The following is a 22,634-nucleotide window of genomic DNA, read 5'->3' as shown; positions in this document are numbered from 1 at the left end:
ATTGGGAATTATAATTGGTGTACTGTGGACAGTTTCTAATGTTTCCATCTTTTATGTTTTTTTTGTACCTACCAGATTTTGAAGAAATCACAATGCATCATTAAGCTTCTTCTTAATTGGACTGCAAGTAGAATTTAAATGTTCCAGTATCCTAATTGTGCCTTACTATTTTTCCAGTAAATATGATTGATCTCAGGTGATCAAAGAAATCCATGTGATAGTCAATGATACGGAAATGGTAAATTCAAAGAAGCATAAATTGAATTGAAAGTGTAGGTCAAGCAGGTTTAAACTAGGAAAACTGAGGTCAGGAACCTTCACTTCACAGAGAGCAATCAACAGTTGGACTGCTTTCCCAAATTTAGGTAGATGCAAAGAACCTAGAAATCATTAAAGAAACAATTATATGCTGTGATGAAGGACTCTTGATTCCTCCTCGCTGCAAGGACTCTTAACCTTCCTCATATTATCTGATGAGTTCAAATTGCATCTTTGAGGCCTGCGATCCACATTGTGTCCTCTGAATGAGTGGTTCAGGAAGTTCATGTGCATCACCAGAAAGAGTGGCTACAAGAGCAGGGTCAGAGGTTGGGAATCCTGCAGTGAATAACTCACCAAAGCCTGTCCACATCTACAAGGCACAACTCAGGAGTGTGATGGAATACTCCCCACTTGCCTGAATGGGAGCAGCTCCAACAACACTCGAGAAGCTCGACACCACTCAGGACAAAGCAGCCTTGCTTGACCGACAACATTGACTCTCCTCACCACCGATGCACAATGGCAGCAGTGCAAACTGTCTACAAGATGCACTGCAATAACTCACCAAGGCACATTAGACAGCATCTTCCAAACCCACAATCACTTCCATCTTGAAGGACAAGGGCAGCAGATACATGGGAACACCGTCCCTTGCATGTTTCCCTCCGAGCCCCTCACCATCCTGACTTGGAAATATATCGCCATTCCTTCAGTGTCGCTGGGTCAAAATCCTGGAATTCTCACCCTAAGGGCATTGTGGGTCCATCTACATCACTGGACTGCAGCGGTTCAAGAAGGCAGCTCAACACCATCTCCTCAAGGGGCAACTTGTGATGCTAACATGTCATGAATGAGTAACAATGAAAATCAAATTTTAATATCAAATATCAATATTACTTCCCCCAGAGTTGTTACTACTCCAACATTCTCCCAGAATCTCCAGGAATAAATTTTCAGTCCCTGGTCACTGCTTTGAACAATGTGGGAGGTAAAATCAAAGGTACCTAGCAATAATTGCATTGCTTGTGTTTCCTTTGGATCTTCTGCTCATTCACCATAAGGAAGTATCGGGGCTTGGAGTTCATGTGATTTAAACTTCAGGAATACAGTCAACCTGAGTTATAAACCTATCCTTTTAATTCTGTCATTCCTGACATCTAGGTATTAATTATGAAAGTAGTTAATGAACTGTTGCATTTGCCACAAACCCAACGACCTTGAGTTTGAGCTCTACCTGCCTTGATTCTATTCTTCTCTCCCCCCCCCGTCTCCCCCCCCCTCCCCCCCCCCCCACACCACACACACACACACACACACACACACACATCTTGCCTCAGATAATCCTTAAACCCAACCTCATTCTATTTCAGGTTCACCGACAAGACATGAAAATAATACTCGCAGGCACTTCCTCATGTAAAAATCATCTTTATAATTCACACAGAAACATTACAGAAAAGAATCTCCACATTGAATAAATGGAACAATTGTTTATCAAAAGGATTCAAACAAAATAAGTGAATTAATTCAGGGAAATAGTGTGTAATGTTAGCTCATAATCAACATCAATATTGACGCAATATAAAAATGGAACCACATACTGCAAGAAGTCACTGATGATATTTAACATCTGTTATGAACACAAACATGTACGTTTCCTGATGGCATAGTGCAATACTGATTAACGTAGAGAAGGAGAACCCATGGTTTCAATCCCCAATCTGTGTCAAGTTTAACTTGATTTCACCTGGGACAGTCATAGGATCACATAAGACTGGTGTTTATGTTCCACTCGAGCCATTCCCAACTTATCCCATCTAAATCCATCATTATAAAACTCTCTACCCCTTCTTCCTCATATGCTTGTCCAGGTTCCACTTAAATGCATTTATACAATTCCGTTTAACCACTCCCTGTGGGAGTGAGTTCCACTTTCAACACAGGAGCACACTGATCACCTTAAGTGCCGCTGCACCAGGCAGGGGAAGATAAAAAAAAACAACTAGGAATGCCCATTCCTCACAGTCCTCAGTATTCTCGGTGTGAGTGTGTGTCGCTCAAGTGATGATGGGACTGGGTTCAGATGGGAAGTTCCTACAGTTCTTGTGTACGGTCAGAAAGGATGGCTTCTAGGGCCAGGCATCAGAGAACATCTAGCACCCACAGAACAGTCCTCCAACAAGACTGGCAGTCCAAAGAATTGAAGGAACCTGAAGAGAGTGAAAACTCAGTCAAGTGCCAAGTGCCTGCACTGCAAACACATTCACCTAAAGAAGCTCCCCCAGATGTTTCAGGCTGTTAAAATGCAATTTGAAAGGAGACATTTCAAGAAACAGATTCAAATACTTTAAAATTCTCTCCCTTCTTCCTGCTGAAAGTTGGCAGATTCAAAGCCTAAAAAATGTTTGACCCTCTCTGATCTGGCTGGTTAAACTGAAAACCCAAGACCTTCAAGAGCTGCAATGGCAACTGGTCAGGACTGACAATGGAACCCAACTGTCACAAGACACTGAAGTCCACAGGGGAACTGCAGACTGCTCTGTGCTAAGCACTGACACTTAACTGTCACTGGCAAACTTCTGGTAATGCTGAAATGCTTCCCCAAAGCAAATACTACATGATACAGTACTTTTCACCAGCACAGAAAGTCCTTGCATTTTACGCTTCTCTTTCAATAACTATCAAGATTAACCTAAGGAATTATTGAATATTCCAACACTGAAGCATTGTGTAGTCTGTTTCTCCCCACATCAGTCTTCTAAGTTGAATGCACTCTCCTGCTCATTCTTTATGCCCATTCACATATGTCCTTCAAGCTGAACTGCGTAAAGATGTTTTTCTGTCTTTTCATTTCACTTACCTTCATTGCAAATAAGAGCTGCATTTTTAAAAAAATGACCTAAGAGGTACATGCAGTCTATGTGGATGGAGTCACGCAGGAGTGTATAGAACATCGACAGGGTATAGGTCAGGCTGTAATACTGTCAATTAGAATCGAGAGCTTATTACTCATCATGCAAATACGTTTTGTCTTTTCACCATAGAGATGTGCACCTTCTGCCTTTATCCACCTTCGACCTCGTACATTTCTGTTTTGAATTGTATACAGATAAACAATGCCATCAGTCTATCTCCAACAGATTCCCATCCAGAGTTCATTTCATTACAGAACAATGTGACTGTCCTTCATCAACTGAGAGCTGTTGTCCCGGGTGCGAAGACCATTTGAATAGATAGAGGTACTGGAGATATTTACATTCATCTAAGAATGAAGGGAAAGACCTGGCCCTTCCAGTGGTATTTGAATCTTGAATTGATTCATGCAGATCTGGAATTTGAAAAGGTGGGAAAGCAGGAAATAACAGGTACTCATCGCAAACAATGATTTTAAATCTCTGATCAGTATTAGGAGGAACACAGGCAGAGAAAACCAGAGGACAAAATCAAGGAAGTGGTTGTGTTTTATATTTAACATTTGGCCATTTACTCTGCTGGATTATACTTGTTAGAGGCAGGTTTAGAGGAACAGTATTAAAGGGAGATAGTTCACTGCTTAAAGGTCAATTGTGCTTGCCACTGAACAATGACATGTTTTAAACTACTAGACAAGGGCATGAAATAATTTGGGCTTGAGAAACAAGTGGTTGAATAGGTTACATGTTAAATGGCTGCTTAGAAAGAAATTCAATGTGAATTGTGGCTGCATAAAATGCCAGACTGGTGGCCCAAAGATGACAACCTGTTGAGAGTGGATGATAAGCACATTGGAAAATATGTCGTCTGCAACAGGCAGAATCCAAGGTCACAAGTGAGCTGCATACTTGTCCTGATTATTCTTTTGGACACGGGGCACGTAACTTTCTCTGCTGGGTCACAAAGATACACACTTCCTTAACTGGTGATGTGCCACTCCCATGCCAAGCACCCTTTCATTAGCAGAGTGTGAGGTGCCTGTTCAACTCCTTTCAGTCAGATTGCTGAAAACATACTCAGGCAGGTAACAAATGAACAGACTCAAAGATTTCTTCATACTTGCAGGAACTGTGATTCCTAGAGAGAGAGAGAGACACACACCCACAGACCATGGTGTGTGGAGACTTATGGCTAGAGTGTCAACATGTTATCTACTTGTCACCAGCTGGGAGCTAAATAAACTGGTTGTTCACTAATAACCTTGACCAGTACTTGCTGTGCGATGGTGACTAGCTCATGCTGTGACTACAGGGGTTGTGGCTGTGAGTGGGACAGTAGAACCACAGTCGTAATCCAGATCCACAACGGTGTGAATGTTTGTGTTCAGACTGCTCATGGATGTCGCTGTCTGCCGATCTCGGATACTCTGAATGTAGCTCTAAAGAAACATGGAGAAAAATTAATTACTCTAAAAAAGTATAGGGCAGCAAAAGGCTGTTCCACGCATCATGTCCCTGCTGGTTCTTTGAAGAAGCTAGCCAATTCATCCCATTCCCTTTGTCTTTATTTCCAATTTTTCCCCGTTAGGTATTTATCAAATTCTGTATTTAAGACAATGATTGCATCATACAATGCATTCCAGATCCCAGCAACTCACTGTCTGATATTTGTTTTTCCCTCATATGTTCTTCCTTCAGTGGAAATTGCAGCAGTCACCATGTTACTGAAGGAATCTGAAGAATTTCCACCAGTGTTTCTGAGGTTTTCATGTCTGACACCCACTTCCATTAGAAAGCGAAACCTGGAGCCAACATCCTGAACCACACTGTCCCATGCCCAAGCCCCTACACATTCCTGAAAATACCATACAACCATCGGAACAGAAGTAGGCCATTCAGCCCATCGAGTCAGCTCTGCCATTCAATGTGATCACAGCTGATTTGATCATCCTCAACTCCACTTTCCTGCCTTTTCCCCATACACCCTCGATTCCCTTCCTGATTAAAAATCTGTCTGTCTCAGCCTTGAATACACTCAATGACCCAGCCTTGACAGCTCTCTGCAATAAAGAATGCCACAGATTCACTACCGTCTGAGAGAAGGAATGCCTCCTCATCTCTGTCTTAAATGTGGGAGCCCTTATTCTGAGATTATGCCCTCTGGTCTCAGATTCTCCCCCAACGGGAAACAAGCTTTCCGCATCTAGCCTTAGTCTGCTAAGAATCTTGTATGTTTCATTAAGGTCACCTCTCATTCTTCTAAACTCCAATGAGGACAGGCCCAATCTACTCACCCTCTCCTCATTAGACAGTCCCTCCATACCTGGGATCAGCCGAATGAACCTTCTCTGGATTGCCTCCCATGTCAGTCTATCTTTCCTTAGATAAGGGACACAAACCTGTTCACAGTATTTCAGCTGTGATCTGATTGGTGTCTTGTATAGTTTTAGCAAAACCTCCCTTTTTTTTACTACGTTCCCTTTGAAATAAAGGTCAACATTCTATTTACCTTCCCTTTTACCCACTGAACTCGGATACCAGCTTTTAGTGATTCATGGTTGAGAACTCCCAACTTCCTCCACTCCATAGTATCCTGCAGTCTTCCTCCAGTTAAGTAATGTTCCTGCTCCTCCAAGCAGGCTGCACAATTAAGTAGGAATACCAATAGAACATCAGTTGGGAACAGAATGGTAGAACTCTTATTCCACTGGCACTTCACTGAGATTATGCCAAGCAGAAAATCCCAGCCTCACTGCCTTGGCTCACACCTGAAGGACGGCACATGGATAGTTGACGTTCATGGAATCACACCTTGCAAGGATTCACCACTGTCAGGGAGAGGAACAACACTAGCTGGATGTGGAGTGGATGTCCTGGTCCTATATTGCATCGCACTGTCAGATTCCTTTTCCATAATTCGCTCACGTGAACACACCAACATCTACCTTTAATCATAGCACTGGGGATATTTTTGGATTCACTATCTGACTTTAAAAAAGGGGTTCGTAGCAAAGTTGGCTAAATAGAGAGTGTATGGTTTGGAATAATGCAAACAGCATGGGATCGATTCCTGTTCTAGCCAAGGTAGATTTAGGCCTGCCCCTGAGAATGGAAGGCAATGGCAAACCAACACTGACACATACTGCCAAGAAATCAACTTAGGATGAAGCATCAGTAGGTCATGAGCCCAGGAAAGCTTCAGGCAGAGCATGCATGGACTGGAATGGAATGTGACTCAATTCCTGTGTTCAAATTGGTTTGATTTATTTGGATGGAGAAGTTGAGGTAAATCACATAGATACCTTTGAATGGAAGATAAGGCCATGAGGGAAAAGGGTTATGCTGATGGGTTCAATGAGGAAGGGTGAGAAGAAGGTCATGTGGACCATAAATTGATCTTTTGGGCCGAATGGCCTGTTTAGGAGCCATGTATCCTGTGTAATTCTACATAACAACATAGCATTTTTATTCTTCTGCTCCCTGTTAAGCTAAGATCAGAGGTTTTCTGTTCTCCCTTATCATTCTAATATCCCAAGGACAAGAGTTTGACTTTGAATACTTTACCGGTGAAAGGATGTCTCCGGTGTACCGTTTGACTGGGTATGGCTTCCTGCGATATGTGCCCTCCGCCTGAGACGCCCTTTGTCGTTTCTTTGCTTCTTGCTGTCGTATTCTCATCAACTGCACTCGTTTTTGTCGTTTACTGATAATGACTACAGGAAGAAGAAAGCATTAGTGGCAATAGAATTTATTTTAATAGCTCTAATTCCCTCTCCTTGTCTTGACCTACCCTCTACAAGATGGCTCCATCTTTACTCAAGAATAGGACAATTGAGCCAAGTCATACTTCTGTCATTCTCATTTGCTTTTCTCAGTGGAGTCAACAGTAAATCAGCATGGCCAGAAGAAGATTGGACCCAACAATGTGCTTTGGCAAGAACCTGGTCATCAAACAACGAGTAGAACAATTGAACCCAGAGCAACACCAGTCAGCTCTCTCTACCTGGTCCCAAAAGGTTTTCCCAGTCAAAATACTCATGATCAGCATCAATGTAACATGAACTGGAGAGGACAATTTAATGAGTCCTTTGAATCCCATAATATATCTACGCTGAAGCACTGATTGTGAGAATCAGTTGCTAAAATCATCATCCAGTGTGTTCCATATCACACAAACTAGCAATGTACCATGCTTGATCCCAGGTCTGGCTTGAATTAAGTAGAGGAGCGCTGGGAACAATAGAATTGGTCTCAGACCACCCTACCCTGATCACAGGAAGGGACATGTGGTGGTGGGGAGGGGTGAGTGGGATAATCATTAAGGTTTCTAACCCAATCACTGCCCAGTGACCTTTGCCATAAAGTGTATGCGTGCATGCACTAAATGACAGCAAGCTCAGGCTGTGTTAGACAATAATTATCCATCGACACTCACTGTCACATCACTCCAACAGTATCCTCATGGCAGTCTATTTGGTTAGAGGGTAGAGAAGTAGAAAATCCTTTCCTACCAGTTTTGAGCTGGCCTTACCTTCAGTGTGTGAATAGCCTTCAGCTGTCAGCTTCCATTGGACCAGAATGCCCAGTATACTCAGCACTGGCCAGATGGCAAGGATCACCCAACTGTACCAACAAATGGGCAATGAAGGAGCAATCTTGAGCCTCTCATAGACATATATTGCCAACGAAAACAGCTCGATGAAGTAGTCCACAGTCAGTGTAATGATGGCGCCACCAAAAACTGCAGTGGAGATAATGGTGAAGAGCTTTTGCCACTGTAAAGTTAAGACAGCAAACAGCATGCCGACACCAATGAGAAGGCCCACTGGCACCCAGATGGTATGCGGGTGGTAGAACTGCTCCATCACAATGAGGGTGACAGTTGCTACTAGCAGGCCAAGGACGAGGCCAATCATGAAGAGCCCAACACTACGGACAAGCATGGTGACCAGTCCGCACAGGATTCCGATGCCAAGACCAATACCAGCACTGGCCTCCACACTCAGCTGAATGTCCAGAACCCGCTCCTTGTAACACAGTAGGAAAATGATGATGGAGCCAAACATCAGCCCACAGAGGAACATGACAGCCTTGAAACAGCGATAACCTGCAACAAAGTTTGAAAAGGTAACATTAATCACTTTTACCACACTAAAGCAATGACAGTCAGGCAACCTGATGTTAAATTACAGGTTCATGCCACTCTTAGTAATGAACAGACAACAGGAATCCCTATCCCTAAACAACATTATGAAGCAGAGAAATTGCTGCTAAAACCAATTCTGAGCTCCACACAATGATGGAGATTTTGTTAATTATTTAATCACTACCCTGAGGCACGTTAAATCATGGAGTCATACAGCATGGAAACAGATCCTATGGTCCAACTAGTCCATGTCGACCATGTTCCCAAACCAAACTGGTCACACTTGCCTGCATTTGACCCATACCTTTCCAATTCATGTCCTTATCCAAATGTCTTTTAAATGATGTAACTGTACTCACATCCACCACTTCCTCTGGAAGTGCATTCCACACACGAACCATACGGCGTAAAAAAAAAGGTTGCCCCTCGTGTCCTTTTTAAATCTTTCTCCTCACACCTTAAAAATATGCCCCCTACTTTTGAAATCCCCCACCCTCGAGTAAAGACCCTAGCTATTCATCTTATCTATACCTCTCATGATTTTATAAACCCTTATAAGGTCACCCTCAACCTCCTATGTTCCACGAGAAACGCCTCAGCCGATCCAGCCTATTTTAATAACTCAAAACCTCCGTTCGAGGCAACATCCTGGTAAATCTTTTCTGAACCCTCTCCAGGTTAATAATATCCTTCCTATAACAGGGCGACCAGAACTGGACACAGTATTCCAGAAGAAGCCTCACCAATGTCCTGTACAACCTCAACAACACGTCCCAACTCCTTCACTCAAAATGAGCAATGAAGGCGTCCGTGCTAAACACCTTCTTGACCACGCCGTCTACCTGTGACTCAAGCTTCAAAGAATTATATACCTGAATCCCTAGGTCTCTTTGTTCTGCAACACTACCCAGGGGCCTAACTTTAATGATATAAGTCCTGCCCTTTTTTTGTTTTACCATAATGCAATACCTCGCATTTATCCAAATTAAACTCCACCTGCCACTTCTCAGCCCAGTGATCCAATTGATCAAGATCTCTTTGTAACCTTAAATAACCTTCACTGTCCACCATACCGCCAATCTTGGTGTCATCCACAAAATTACTTACCATGCCTCCTAAATTCTCATCCAAATCATTTATATAAGTGACAAACAAACGTTGATAAACAGGTCTTTTAAAGATGTCACTTTGCCCAACAGAAGCTCTGAGGATAGTCACCGAACTGAACCATTATTCTATTTCTTTCCCCACAGACGATGACTGACCTGCTGAAGTGTTCCAATGGTTTTTTTGTTTTCTTTCAGATTGACCAACTGTGGTTCAGTTTGGGGCAACAACTCATCGCTGGCCTGCAAGGTTTCTTTGATAGTTTGGAATCTTTCGAGATTTAAGACAAATTGATCTGTAACAACTTGCACTTACATAAGACCTCGAACACACAGACTAACTGGATGCACTTTACAGTTAAGTGTACAGAAATCAGATAGGAAAGGAAAATTGGGAGAGACGATCAGAAACTTGTCAGAGTGATAAGAATTTCTTGCCTTTCCCCCATAATCCTTGATTTCTTTCCTGATTAAAAATCTGTCTGTCTCAGCCTTGAATATACTGAATGAGCCAGCTTCGACAGCCCTCTGTGGGAAAGCATTCCACAGATTCACTCCCCTCAGAAAACATCCTTTCTCACCTCTGTCTTAAATGGGTGACCCCTTATTCTGAGGTGATGCCCTTTGGTCAGAGGCACTCCCACACATGGGGAAACAACCTCTCCACATCTCCCCTGTCGAGTCCCCTAATATGATGGGGGAATGCTCAAGAGGCCAGAATTAAGTGACCATAGATATCTCAAAGGTTTGTAGGAGATGACAGAGGTAAGGAGTCTTTGGCTAAGATGGGAGAGATAAGAATGGAACCAGGAGAGAGCAGATCCCACCAACAGCTGGACAACAATGGAGAGTTGTTGGAGGAGGATGGTATAGTCACCATGACAACAGTTGCAGATAGATCAAGGAGGGAAAGTTTACCTTTGTCCCAAGCACACACAATGTGGACCAACAAAGGAGAGATCAGGACACATTCTTGATGGTATGAAGTTAAATACAGTGGCTGTCCAAAGAGTCTTGGGGGTCAGATGCGTAACTCTTTGAAATGCCACAAACAAGTACAGAAAATAATCCAGAAAGCTAATGGAATGCTGGCCTTTATATCAAGAGGTCTGGAGTACATTATGCAGCAGATATACAAAACCCTGGTTAGAGCCCACTTAGACTACTGAGAGCAGATCCAGGCACCACACCTTAGGAAGGCTTTATTGGCCTCGGAGGGAGTACAACATAGGTTTACAAGAATGATACCTGGATTTCAAAGGTTATGTAATGAGGACAGATAATACAAATTAGGGCTGTTTTCTCTCGAGTTTAGAAGGTTAAGGGGTGATCTGATCGAAGTCTTTAAGATATTGACAGGGTAAATTAAGATAAACTATTTCCACTGGTTGGGTTTCTAGAACCATGGGGTATAGTCTGAGAATTAGGGCCAGACAGTTCAGGAGAGATATTAAGAAGTACTTCTATACACATGGTGGTAGATATTTGGAAAGCTCTTCCACAAATGGCAGTGAACCTGGATCATTTGTTAATTTTAAATCTGAGTTAGATAAATATTTGTTAAGCAAAGGTATCAAGGGATATGGGCCAAAGGCAGGTATATGGAGTTAGGCCACAGATCAGCCATGATCTCAGTGAACGATGGCACAGACTCAAGGGGCTGAATGGCCTACTCCTGTTCCTATGTCACTGGGGACTGTGATAATAACTGTTTCAGTACTGTCACAGGGGCAGAGGTCTGGTTGGATGGGTTCAAACATCGAGTTCTGGAATAAATGATGGGAACAGATTTTGGACACAGCAACACTTTCAAAGACAGAAACAGATGCCTCTTTCAACACTCCATTGGACCTGCTGTCTAACCGACTGGGATAGTGCTTTAAGAGAACAGATATTTTATTGACCACATATTTCCAAAGTAATCTCTAACTTCACAATCACAGCATTCTCCTTTAAGAATAAGACGCACTGTTACAAAGACTTTGCTGCAAATTGACTTTAGTAACGAAGCCTATTGGCAGGGGGTACCACTGTGCATTTGTAGGTAACTGAGCAGGTGAACCACAAGACAGCAGCACAGAGGCAATAGAGGAATCACACCGGACAAACAAAACCCATAATCCAGTAACGTGGAAATCATTTTACCTTTTCTTTAAAATGGTCCCTCATTTCCATATTAATTGGTCATATGGCAGAATATTTAAAGCAGGGTCGTGGTAAAGGGTCGAGAGCCATGGTGTGTTTGTTGACTGCATCACCAGAATGTTTTTTTTTTAACTTGGGCAGCAGCCTTAAGCCACATTTGGCTTCAAACTCTGACTTAATTTACTCCAGCTTCACATCTGCATTGTTCAACCATGGTGATATCACAAAGTAAGCTGCAACCTTTCACCTAGTTTCCTCAGTTAAAATCTGACAGTGTCTCACATTGACTGCATGTCATAAAATTCTCCAGTCACTACACTAGCTTGTGTAATGAATCACTGGCACATCTATAATAATCACTGACAGGCAGCCTGGAATATACAGTAAACAACTCAGAGACACACGCAGAAGTCGTGTAAAGAGCCAAGAGCAGAATGAAGCTCGCAGCTTTTCCTCCAAAATGGCAAAAGGAAAATGGGTCCAACATTTTTGTTTGTCGATAATGCTGGCACATCAGATTGCTCTGCAGCTGTGTATGTTGAAGTGGTTGAAAATTATCCACGTTTAGGTTCCGCATTCTTTTTCTTTTCTCAATTGCATTCGTATTAACTGGCAGCAATAGCACCTGTTACTAATCCCAACAGATTTGATCCAGATCTGTACACATCAGGCACTTAACAAACAGGGCTGTGCAGCCTTAAGCTTGGTCCGGAATCTGAGAAGACTATATGAACTCCCTCTATTTGGATGGGAAGGATCCAATTAAGTTGGCTTACGCCAGCTCATTCTTTTGCTGCCTTCTCAGTTTCATTAAGTAATCTGAATGTTTAATCCATCACAGACCTGGCCAGTTCAATAAATTCCAGCATCAAAGGTTCCTGCAAGAGGTTTAACCCGACAGCCATTTTGTAATTTTCAAAATGGAGGCTATCAGATGATTTGTTATATCATTAAATTTCTCTCCCGAAAGTTGCTTAAAAATAGTGGAATAGAAAATTCCCTTTCAGATATGCAAGTGCTTATTGAGTAAGCCTGTGATTGTCCTAATTTAGAGGCAAATGCTTGAGGATTTAACATCAGGTTTTCTCACTGTAAATGTCAACAACCCGATTAACTGCAATTGAAGCCCATTTCTGTGTCAGATATCACAAGGTGATATGAAAAGGCACATATTGAAGAGATCCACACTGACAGCATTCTAGCCTCTCAAGCATCCCTGGGCTAAAGTTATGTTATGCTTCCCCATTAAAGCACAGTAAAGGCACTAATAATAAAGAAACAAAACAGAAATTTCTGGAAAAACTCAGAATGTTTGTTTGCATCTGTGGAGAGAAAGCTAAGTTAACATTTCAGGTCCAGTGACCCTTCAGAATTAATAATAAATGAATTTATATAGTGTTTTTGATGACATAAGGACATCCCAAAGCTCTCTATAGCAAACAAAGTGCATTTGAAAAGCTGCCATTATTATAGTTCCAGGAACCTGACAGCCAAGATCCCATAAATAGCAATGACCAGATAATCTGGTTTTAGATGATGCCAGCATTAGTTTCAGTACTCTTATGGTTTCCCATCAATGCCCAGAGTTTTAGTATTTTTATAGTCAATTGCCAGTGACTGGAGTCTAGCATTTTTATAGCTACTCTCAGTGCCCAATGTTTAGTGTTTCTATGCTGCTCCTCCCAGTGCCCAGTGTCTCCTGTTTTTCTATTGTTGCTGCATGCGTATCAGGAGTATGCCCTGAGATTGTTGGAACTCAGTTTGGAACACAGATTGTGAATGTGTTATACCGTCAGTCAGATTCACACAAATGCACTTGCTGTAAGCAGTGAGAGTTTAGTGTCAGCCTAAGTTTTGTGCTCAATATGAGCAGCATTCTAAGATGAGGCTGATTAACTCAAGAAAGATCAAGAGTACAGGTAAGCAGAGAGCAACTGACTGAATGGAATAAAAGAAGGAGAAACACATCTGCAATACCTTTGACATTCCTTTTTAGCTCCATGGAACTTCAAACAAAATCAAAAGGCAGATTATAATGACCAGATAAAACTTCAAACATTCTTTTTTTTTGAAGTAGAAATGGGTGGAATATAATCCAATAAAACCTTTCATTGTGATCACCAGTTAGTATAACTGGTGCCTTTATAGAGCAAATGAGGTTGACATACTGAAACCAAGGAATGCCAGTGATATAGAGAGATAGAACTGAGTGTAGAGTTCAGACAGCACTCTAAACAAAGAATTTAGGAAAATTTTCCAGCTTTCTGTACTTATAAATCTTAATTACTTACCAGATACTCACCAAATAGAATCCGTACAGTGTGGAAGCCGGCCATTCAGTCCATCAACTCTGCACCTTCCAAAGAGCATCCCACATGGACCCAGACTCCCACTCCATACCTGCAACCTCACATTTCCCATGGCTAATGCACCTAGTCTACACATCCCCAGATATTACGGGGAGTTTTAGCATGGCCAATCCACCTTAACCTGCATATCTTTGGACTGTGGGAGGAAACCGGAGCAGCCGGAGGAAACCCACACAGACACGGGGAGAATGTGCAAACTCCACACAGTGACCCCGAAGGTGGAATTGAATCCAGGTCCCTGGTGCTGTGAGACAGCAATGCTGACCACTGAGCCGCCATGCTACCTGACTAGCTTCTTCTCTTGTAGCAGAACAAGAGTCAAGTCCTCGAGGCTGAAAACAGTCGACAAAGCAAAGGCAATGGAGCACCTTTTTCCCTTCCCTTCCTAACTCCCTTATCCAACCACCTCCAGCATTTGCTGGAGGCAACAGCTCATTCTTAAAAACAAGCAACTTGGGGGGGGCCAGTGAGATTAGACAAAACCTCAGGCAATTGAAAAGTCAAATCATAACAATGGGCAAAATGAGTGCAAATAAAAATGAGCTTGGGCTGGGGCAGTGAGAGAGGGAAGGGGAAAATTCATCAAAGCATGTTTTCAGGTGTGTCCATGCATGGTTCCATTGAGGAAGACAGAATGTAAATTTTGTATTCCTCGTCTAAATTGTGTCAATGTGCAGCTCATTGCAAAGTACGCTGGTGACTTCATGCTGAAGGGGAGCTCCAGCCACTTGAATGGCAACTAGCCTGCATCTCTGAAAGGGAGTTTCTTAAAGGGGAGCTCCACTCATTCATGCTTACGTTGCTACAGACTGTGGAAGGCTTGAAGAGAAGAAGCAAAAGCACAGAAGATGGAGTGACAGGTAAGAGAGAGGACTCCTAGATGTGGCGCTGTAGGGATTTGTCAAGGAGGAGAGATGCAGTGTTTCCATAGAAAGGTATTACTTTCCATTTCACTTTTAATAGGACTACATGACATGAAGTAAGCTGCAGATGGTGTGACTGCGGCTCTCTTATCCTCACCTTTTTAGCTTTCAGATACCCAACAATTGTTGCCTGGCCCAGGTAGAACAGACCCAGCAATAGACTTTGGACAGCAATAGAAACACAAGAACTATGCTGTAAGTGGACAAATCTACTTTCAAATGTGCCATTACCTCCCCCCACACTCATCCACCCACTTTTACAGTCAGAGTTGTACAGCATGGAAACAAACCCTCATCCATGCTGACTAGATATCCTAAATTAATCTAGTCTCATCTACTAGCATTTGGCCATATCCCTCTAAACCCTTCCTATTCATATACCCATCCAGATGCCTTTTAAATGTTGTAATAATACCCACCTCCACCACTTCTTCTGGCAGCTCATTCCATACACATACCACCCTCTGTGAAAAAATTGCCCCTTAGGTCCCTTTTATATTTTTCCCCTCTCACCCTAAACCTATGCCTTCTAATTCTGGACTCCCCACCCCAGGGAAAATAGCCCTGGTCTATTCAGCCTATCCTTATAGTTCAAACCCTGGCAATATCTTTGTAAGTCTTTTCTGAACCCTTTCAAGTTTCACAACATTTTTCCTATAACGAAGAGACCAGAATCGAACGCAGTATTCCAAAAGTGGCCTAACCAATGTCCTGTACGGCCACAACATGACATCCCAACTCCTATACTCAATGCACTGAACTATAAAGGCAAGCATATCAAACGTCTTATTCACTATCCTGGATTCCACTTTCAAGTTTGGTGTTTCACACACATTGGTCAATACCTCACTCACCAAAGAAGCAGTAGATGACTCCAAAAAGGCAACACATGGCATAGATAATAGATGGAATGAGTTGATATTTTCCTTTCACGTCCAGGTCACAGCGGTTCACAATAATGTCCTCCTGGCCTGTGTCCATGAGGTTAAAGTCCAACAGTGTAGAGGTCATAGCTGTCTGAGGTCGACAAGGGAAGGAGTAGGGAATGTTAAGTGGGTCTGGCCATCTAATCAAGGCGCTGCGAATTCTGCAAGAGAAAGACTCAAAATAAACGAAATGAGACAAAAAAAAAACTGCAGAAGCATGTAAAACTGAAATTAAACAGGATTAATTTTTTATTAAACTATGGGCCATTCCATTTTTCCATGGAGAGTCAGAATGGAGCCAAATGAACTTTGTTCAGTGCTTTCACAACATTGGACAGCAATAGAAACACAATGGAGCATATGAAGTATATCTAACCACAGGGAAAATCCACAGACCCAACTGAATTATCTCATGTTGATTACTGCATTACACAAATGTAACCTAATTTGGATTTGAATGATTGGTTCTTTATAATTGTATCACTATGGTTTTGGAGATCAGTTAGCTCAGTTGGTTGAACAGCTGGTTTGTGAAGCAGAGTGATGCCAACAGTGTGGGTAAAATTCCTGCACTGGCTAAGGTTACCACAAAGGACTGTCCTTCTCAACGTCTCCCTTTGCATAAGGCATGGTGACCCTCAGGTTAAACTGCCACCAGTCATCTCCATCTAATGAGAGAACAGAAGCTTCTCCGGGACTAGGGCATCTTTACCTTTAATACAGGAACAAAATATCTATCTGCTAACGGATGACCTGTAAAAGGTTTTGCAATAATGTAAAAAAAAACTCCCTGGCATCACAGATGGAATCTTTCATTCTGCAGTCTTAATTCAAGTGTGGAAATTGGAGTCACTTGTCTCAGGGGTGGGCCATGTTTTCCCATGTGATTTTGAGGTGTTCAGCTCATCACATCAACGTTTGCATTTTTTGTACGAGTGGAACAAGAAATATAATGGGGTACGCAGAGGACAGAAGGTTTTTCCAAGGTCCAGGCATCATATTTAAAGGCTACACTACAAGCCAGAAAGTTCACTCACCATCGTGTTGGTCAATCCCTTCAAGATGTCTCAGACAAGACAGAACGTGGCCTTATTGTTCAGCAATGCCTCACTACCAATTCTCTGCCAAGCCATCCAAGATAAATAAGAGATTGCTCAGGGGTGAGAAACTGTCAAAGCAAAGCAGCGATCACAGGTTGGTGCCAGTGGCTGACTTATGCCTGAAACGTTCATCATCCTGCTCCTTTTCCAGCACCACCCTCTCAATTCTGACCTCCAGCAACTGCAGTCCTCACTTTCTCCCCACTACAAAAGAAGCTGGCTGCAATACTGAAAGGATGTGTGCAAGGGGAAATGGCACCATCTATTCACTGCAAAGTAGCATTACAGGGTCATCAGTCTAATTGTGCCAGTGTGGAGGGATGCCACACAGACTGATCACCTGTTAGTGTTGGCAAGTGTTGTTCTGAATAGGTGCATGGGAATGGCTTGCAACCACCTCTTGCTGCCAACGTTCTACCAGTTCCAAGACAGTGCTTCTCCTTCCAATGATCTTCCATCCCTTGTGCCACCTTTACTTCATTTGAAGCACTGACACCATCACAAATATCGCTGTAAAAACATTTCACTAGAAGGTCAAAGCAACAGGCACTTACTTTGAAGTCCAGGAAAGAAGTGTGCCTCATCAGGTGCATGCCTCTTGTATACAATTGGGTTTTGAACACAAGTATTTCTAAGCAGAAAGTGAGGAGTGCAGATGCTGGAGATCAGAGTCGAGAGTGTGGTGCTGGAAAAGCACAGGAGGTCAGGCAGCATCCAAGGAGCAGGAGAATCGACGTTTCGGGCATAAGTCTTGTTTCCTGATGAAGGGTTTATGCCAAAACGTCGATTCTCCTGCTCCTCGGATGCTGCTTGACCTGCTGTGCTTTTCCAGCACCACACTCTCGACATGTATTTCTCAATTGAGAAGAACTCAATTGGGAAGGGGAACTTAGTTCCAACGAGCTGGCCTTTTGCAAAATGCGAAAGCATGCAAATAGATTCCTGACTCTTGCAATTGGGAAGGTCAATGTGCTTTCAGTACTCAGAGAACTTAATTGCAAGGGTTCATCCGGCTGTCAGGATTCTGAATTTTCACCCAATTAGATTCCCCCACCTGTCCTTCTTCTCACCTCCTATAAGACAAGAAGATTTCTCTCTCTGTGTCTTAAGAATTTCCAAATGTTATGGTGTTCAAAGCAATGCAAACAGGCATCACATCTTGCCGAAAATCTCAGATAGCTCCTGTATAGAGTCAGAGTTGCATAGCACAGAAACAGATCCTTCGGTCCGACTCGTCCATGCTGACCAGATATCTCAACTTAATCTAGTCCCATTTGCCAGTATTTGGCCCATATCCCTCAAAACCCCTTGCTATTCATATACCCATCCAGATGCCTTTTAAATGTTGTAATTGTACCAGCCTCCACCACTTCTTCTGGCAGCTCATTCCATACATGCACCACCTTCTGCATGAAAAAGTTGCCCCTTAGGTCCCTTTAAAATTTTTCTCCTCTCAGCCTAAACCTATGCCCTCTAGTTCTGGGCTCCCGCACCCAGGGAAAAGACTTTGTCTATTTATCCTATCCATGCCCCTCATGATTTTATAAACCTCTATAAGGTCAATTCCCCCCACTCCTCCGACAGTCCAGGGATAACAGCCCCAGCCTGTTCAGCCTCTCCCTATAGCTCAAATCCTCCAACCCTGGCAACATCCTTGTAAATCTTTTCTGAACCCTTTCAGGTTTCACCACATCCTATAGCAGGGAGACCAGAACTGCACACAATATTCTAAAAGTCGCCTCACCGATGTCCTATAACAGTAGAAATATACTAAGATGTACTTTTTAAATTACATAACTAAAGAATTGGCTACATTTTTAAGGTAACGCTTGTAAAGGTCTTTGGCAGCCTGGAATTAGGTTAAGGTGCAATATAAATGCAAGCCTATTCTACTCTTCCAACAACCCCTATCTGACCCCAATTCAGAAAATTTTAATATATTTGTCAACAGTAAATATCGACCGAGTCATGTGAAAAAAACAAGTTTACACACAGAAGGGAAACTTAATTGCATAGGGATTTTTTTCTGTGACAGTGACTGTACCAAATAGGGATAATGTTCCTTCTGGCGCTCACATGTTGACATAATTTACTTTATTTAAATTAATAGCTTAATATTCTTATCTATAAACATGCTGGATTCAACTTCAATCTAGGTCCTACTCAAATACCATGTGCTCAAAATCAGCACTTTCTGAAGCAAAGCTTAATTTGAAATTAGTTTTTAATAGGGAACTTCATTCCACTGTCCTTCGTGTTGTAAAAGATAGTACTGCCTCTCTGACAGTTCTTGTTGTCTGTTTGATACCAATGAACTGCTTGTTCAGAGACAGTCTACTAATTGCACTGTACCATAGATGAAACCTGTCCACAACCTACCGCACTCATTCACAACTTCATGGGGTTGAAATTTCATCATGATGTTGCAGTGAAGCAATCAGCCTTGACTCACTGCTTAGTAAGAGGTATGTGGCATCATGCTCCACTCCAGGGGCATGAGCATAGAATCCAGACTGACTCTTCAGTTCAGCATTGAGGAAGTGCTGCACTGTTGGAGGTGCTGTCTTTCAAACAAAATAATAAACCAAGATGGAGCATAAGGCCCTGCAACACATTGAGCAGAATCGTAGTCATACAGCACAGAAACAGACCCTTCGGCCCAACCAGTCCATGCCAACCATAATCTCAAACTAAACTAGTCCCACTTGCCTGCTCCTGACCCATATCCTTCCAAACATTTCTTATTCTTGTATGGATCTAAGTGTCTTTTAAACATTGTAACTATACCCAATTCCACCACTTTCTCTGGAAGGTCTACGTGTGAAAAAACTGCCCCTCGTGTCTTTTTTAAATCTTTCTCCTCTCACCTTAAAATTATGCACCCTTGTCTTGAAATCTACCACCCCAGGAAAAAGACATCTGAAATTCACCTTATCTATACCCCTCATGATTTTATAAACCTCTATAAGGTCACCTCTCAACCTCCTACCCTCCAATGAAAAAAGTCCCAGCCTATCCAGCTCCTCCTTATAACCCAAACACTCCAGTCCTAGCAACATCCTGGTAAATCTCTTGTGAACCCTCTCCAGGTTAATAATATCCTTCCTATAACAGGGCGACCAGAACTGGACACAATATTCCAGAAGAGGCCTCACTAATATCCTGTACAATGTCAACATAACATCCCAATTCCTGTACTCAAAGGTCTGAGCAATGAATGCAAATGTGCTAAACACCTTCTTAACCACCCTGTCTATATACAATGCAAACTTCAAAGAATTATGTAACTGAACCCTAGACCTCTCTATTGTGCAACACTACCCAGGGCCCTACCATTAATTGTATAAGTCCTGCCATTGTTTGTTTTACCAAAATGCAATACCTTGCATTTATCCAAATTAAACTCCATCTGCCACCCCTCAGCCCTTTGACCCAATTGATCAAGATCTGTTTGTAATCTTAGATAACCTTCTTCACTGTCCACTATGCCACCAATTTTGGTGCCATCTACAAACTTACTAACCATGCCTCCTATATTCTCATCTAAATCGTTTATATAAATGACAAATAAAAATGAACCTAGTACCCATCCCTGTGGTCACAGGCCTCCAGTCTGAAAGACAACCCTCCACCACTACCCTCTGTCTCTTGTTGTGAAGTCAATTTTGTATCCAATTGGCAAGCTCACCCTGAATCCCATGGGATCTAACTTTACAAATTAGTCTAGCATGTGGAACCTTGTCAAAGGCTTTACTAAAGTCCAAGTAAACAATGTCTACCGCTCTGCCCTCATCAATCTCTTGGTTACTTCCTCAAAAAACTTAATCAAGTTTGTGAGACACGGTTTCCCTCACACAAAACCATGCTGACCAACCCTAATCATTCCTTGCCTCTCCAATTGCATATAATTCCTCTCTTTCAGAATCGCTTCCAACAGCTTACCCACCACTGAGGTCAGAGTCACAGGTCTACAGTTCCCAGGCTTCTCCTTCCATCCCTTCTTAAGCAAAGGTACATGAGCCTCTCTCCAGTCAGCCAGCACCTCACCTGTGGTTATAGATGATACAAATATTTCTGCAAGAGGCCCAGCAATTTCTCCTAACTTCCCACAATGACCTGGAATACACTAGGTCAGCTCCTGGAGATGTGTCCACCTTTATATTTTCTAAGACCTCTGGCACTTCTGTTTTCAAAACATCTATATTTATTTCCCTGCGTTGGAAATGGAAAACCTCCATTTTTTTCTCCACAGTAAAAACTGACACAAAATATTCATTTAATACCTCTCCCATCTCCTGAGGTTCAACACAGAGATAACCTCTTTGATCTTTAAAGGGCCCTACTCTCTCTCTCTGTTGTCACTCTTTTGTTTTTAATATACTTGTAGGAGCTCTTTGGATTATGCTTAACCTTCTTTTGCCAAGGCTCCCTCCTATCCTCTCTTTGCCTTCCTCATCTCCCTCTTAAGAATGCCCCTGCACTCTTTATACTGTTCAAGAGATTCATTTGAACCCAGTTGTCTCTATCTAGATTTTTTTTTTATTCTTGACTAGAACCTCAATATCTTTATTCATCCACTGTTCTCTAATCCTACCAGCCTTACCCTTCACTCTAAATGGAACATAATTCATAATGCATTTTTAACATAATTCTACGAAATGGAATTCTCCTGGCCAATATTTACCTCTTAGGTGGCATTTTTAAATCAGCTAGCATCCAGACAAATGTGAGGTGATGCATTTTGGAAGATCAAGTACAGATAGAAATTATACAGTGATTAGTAGAACCCTTAGGAGTACTGATATGCAGAGAGATCTGGGTGTGCAGGTCCACAGATCACTGAAGGTGGCAGTGCAGATAGATAAGGGAGTAAAAAAGGCCTATGGCACACTTGCCTTCATTGGAAGGGGCATTGAGTGTAAGGATAAACAAGTTATAGGTAAGTCGGGCCTCCATTTTTTACAGAGTGGCGAGGAGAGAGGGCGGAGAGAAGCAAGGGCTGCTGAGAAGGGTAAGTGATTGTTTTTTAAGTGGGCGAATCTCTGGCACTGAGCCTGCCAGTGTGGCTCAGAAGGGAAGGGGGGAGAATGGAAAAGCGCTAGTGGTAGGGGACTCAATAGTGAGACGGATTGACAGGACATTTTATGGTCAGGAACGGGACTCTTGGAAGGTATGTTGTCTCCCCAGTGCCAGGGTCCGGGATGTCACCGATCGGGTTTACAAGATTCTGAAGGGGGAGGGTGAGCAGCCAGAAATTGTGGTACATATTGGCACCAATGATATAGCCAGGAAAGAGATTGAGGATCTGAAAAGTGACTACAGAGAGTTAGGTTGGAAGCTGAAGAGCAGGACGAGTAGAGTAGTGATCTCGGGTTTGCTACCAGTGCCGCGAGATAGTGAGATGAGGAACAGGCAGCTAGTGCAGCTTAACATGTGGCTGCGAGGCTGGTGCAGGAGGAAGGGCTTCAGATACCTAGACCATTGGGATACCTTCTGGGGAAGGTGGGACCTGTACATGAAGGACGGGTTGCACCTGAACTGGAGGGGCACAAATGTCCTGGGTGGGAGATTTGCTCGTGTGGTTCAGGAGAGTTTAAACTAGTTTGGCAGGGGAGTGGGAACCAGAGCTATAAATCTGAGGGGGGGGGGGGGGGGGTTAGTTGTAGATGGGGCAGTGACAGGATGTAGTGAATCTATCAGGGAGGTTTTTCATGTGATGGAACGAAGGGATCAATTAAATTGTGTC

At 42.7% G+C, this 22,634-nt stretch overlaps 1 protein-coding gene and 1 long non-coding RNA gene across 3 annotated transcripts in view; one reads left to right on the top strand and one right to left on the bottom strand.

The window, feature by feature from the left end:
• Positions 1-1,511, top strand: part of LOC122543304 (uncharacterized) — an 89,347-nt gene extending 87,836 nt beyond the window's left edge. Inside the window, exon 6 of the long non-coding RNA XR_006309992.2 lies at positions 76-1,511. This is a non-coding gene — a long non-coding RNA (uncharacterized LOC122543304). The remainder of the gene's footprint in view (positions 1-75) is intronic.
• A 1,634-nt stretch (positions 1,512-3,145) lies between these two features.
• Positions 3,146-22,634, bottom strand: part of LOC122543259 (transmembrane protein 198-like) — an 81,975-nt gene continuing 62,486 nt past the window's right edge. For both annotated transcript variants that reach the window (XM_087985608.1, XM_043681731.2), the window contains exons 2-5: positions 15,717-15,949; positions 7,705-8,280; positions 6,738-6,886; positions 3,146-4,612 (exon numbers count right to left, since the gene is read on the bottom strand). In XM_087985608.1, coding sequence (XP_087841734.1) covers positions 4,469-4,612; positions 6,738-6,886; positions 7,705-8,280; positions 15,717-15,873 — 1,026 coding nt within the window. In that variant the 5' untranslated portion in view covers positions 15,874-15,949 and the 3' untranslated portion in view covers positions 3,146-4,468. The remainder of the gene's footprint in view (positions 4,613-6,737; positions 6,887-7,704; positions 8,281-15,716; positions 15,950-22,634) is intronic.

The sequence above is a fragment of the Chiloscyllium plagiosum genome, unplaced genomic scaffold, assembly GCF_037043375.1.
Source record: "Chiloscyllium plagiosum isolate Xiang-an unplaced genomic scaffold, Cpla_swu_hap1 HiC_scaffold_53X, whole genome shotgun sequence".
Classification (NCBI taxonomy): domain Eukaryota; kingdom Metazoa; phylum Chordata; class Chondrichthyes; order Orectolobiformes; family Hemiscylliidae; genus Chiloscyllium; species Chiloscyllium plagiosum.
This window is presented reverse-complemented; position numbering and strand designations above follow the sequence as displayed.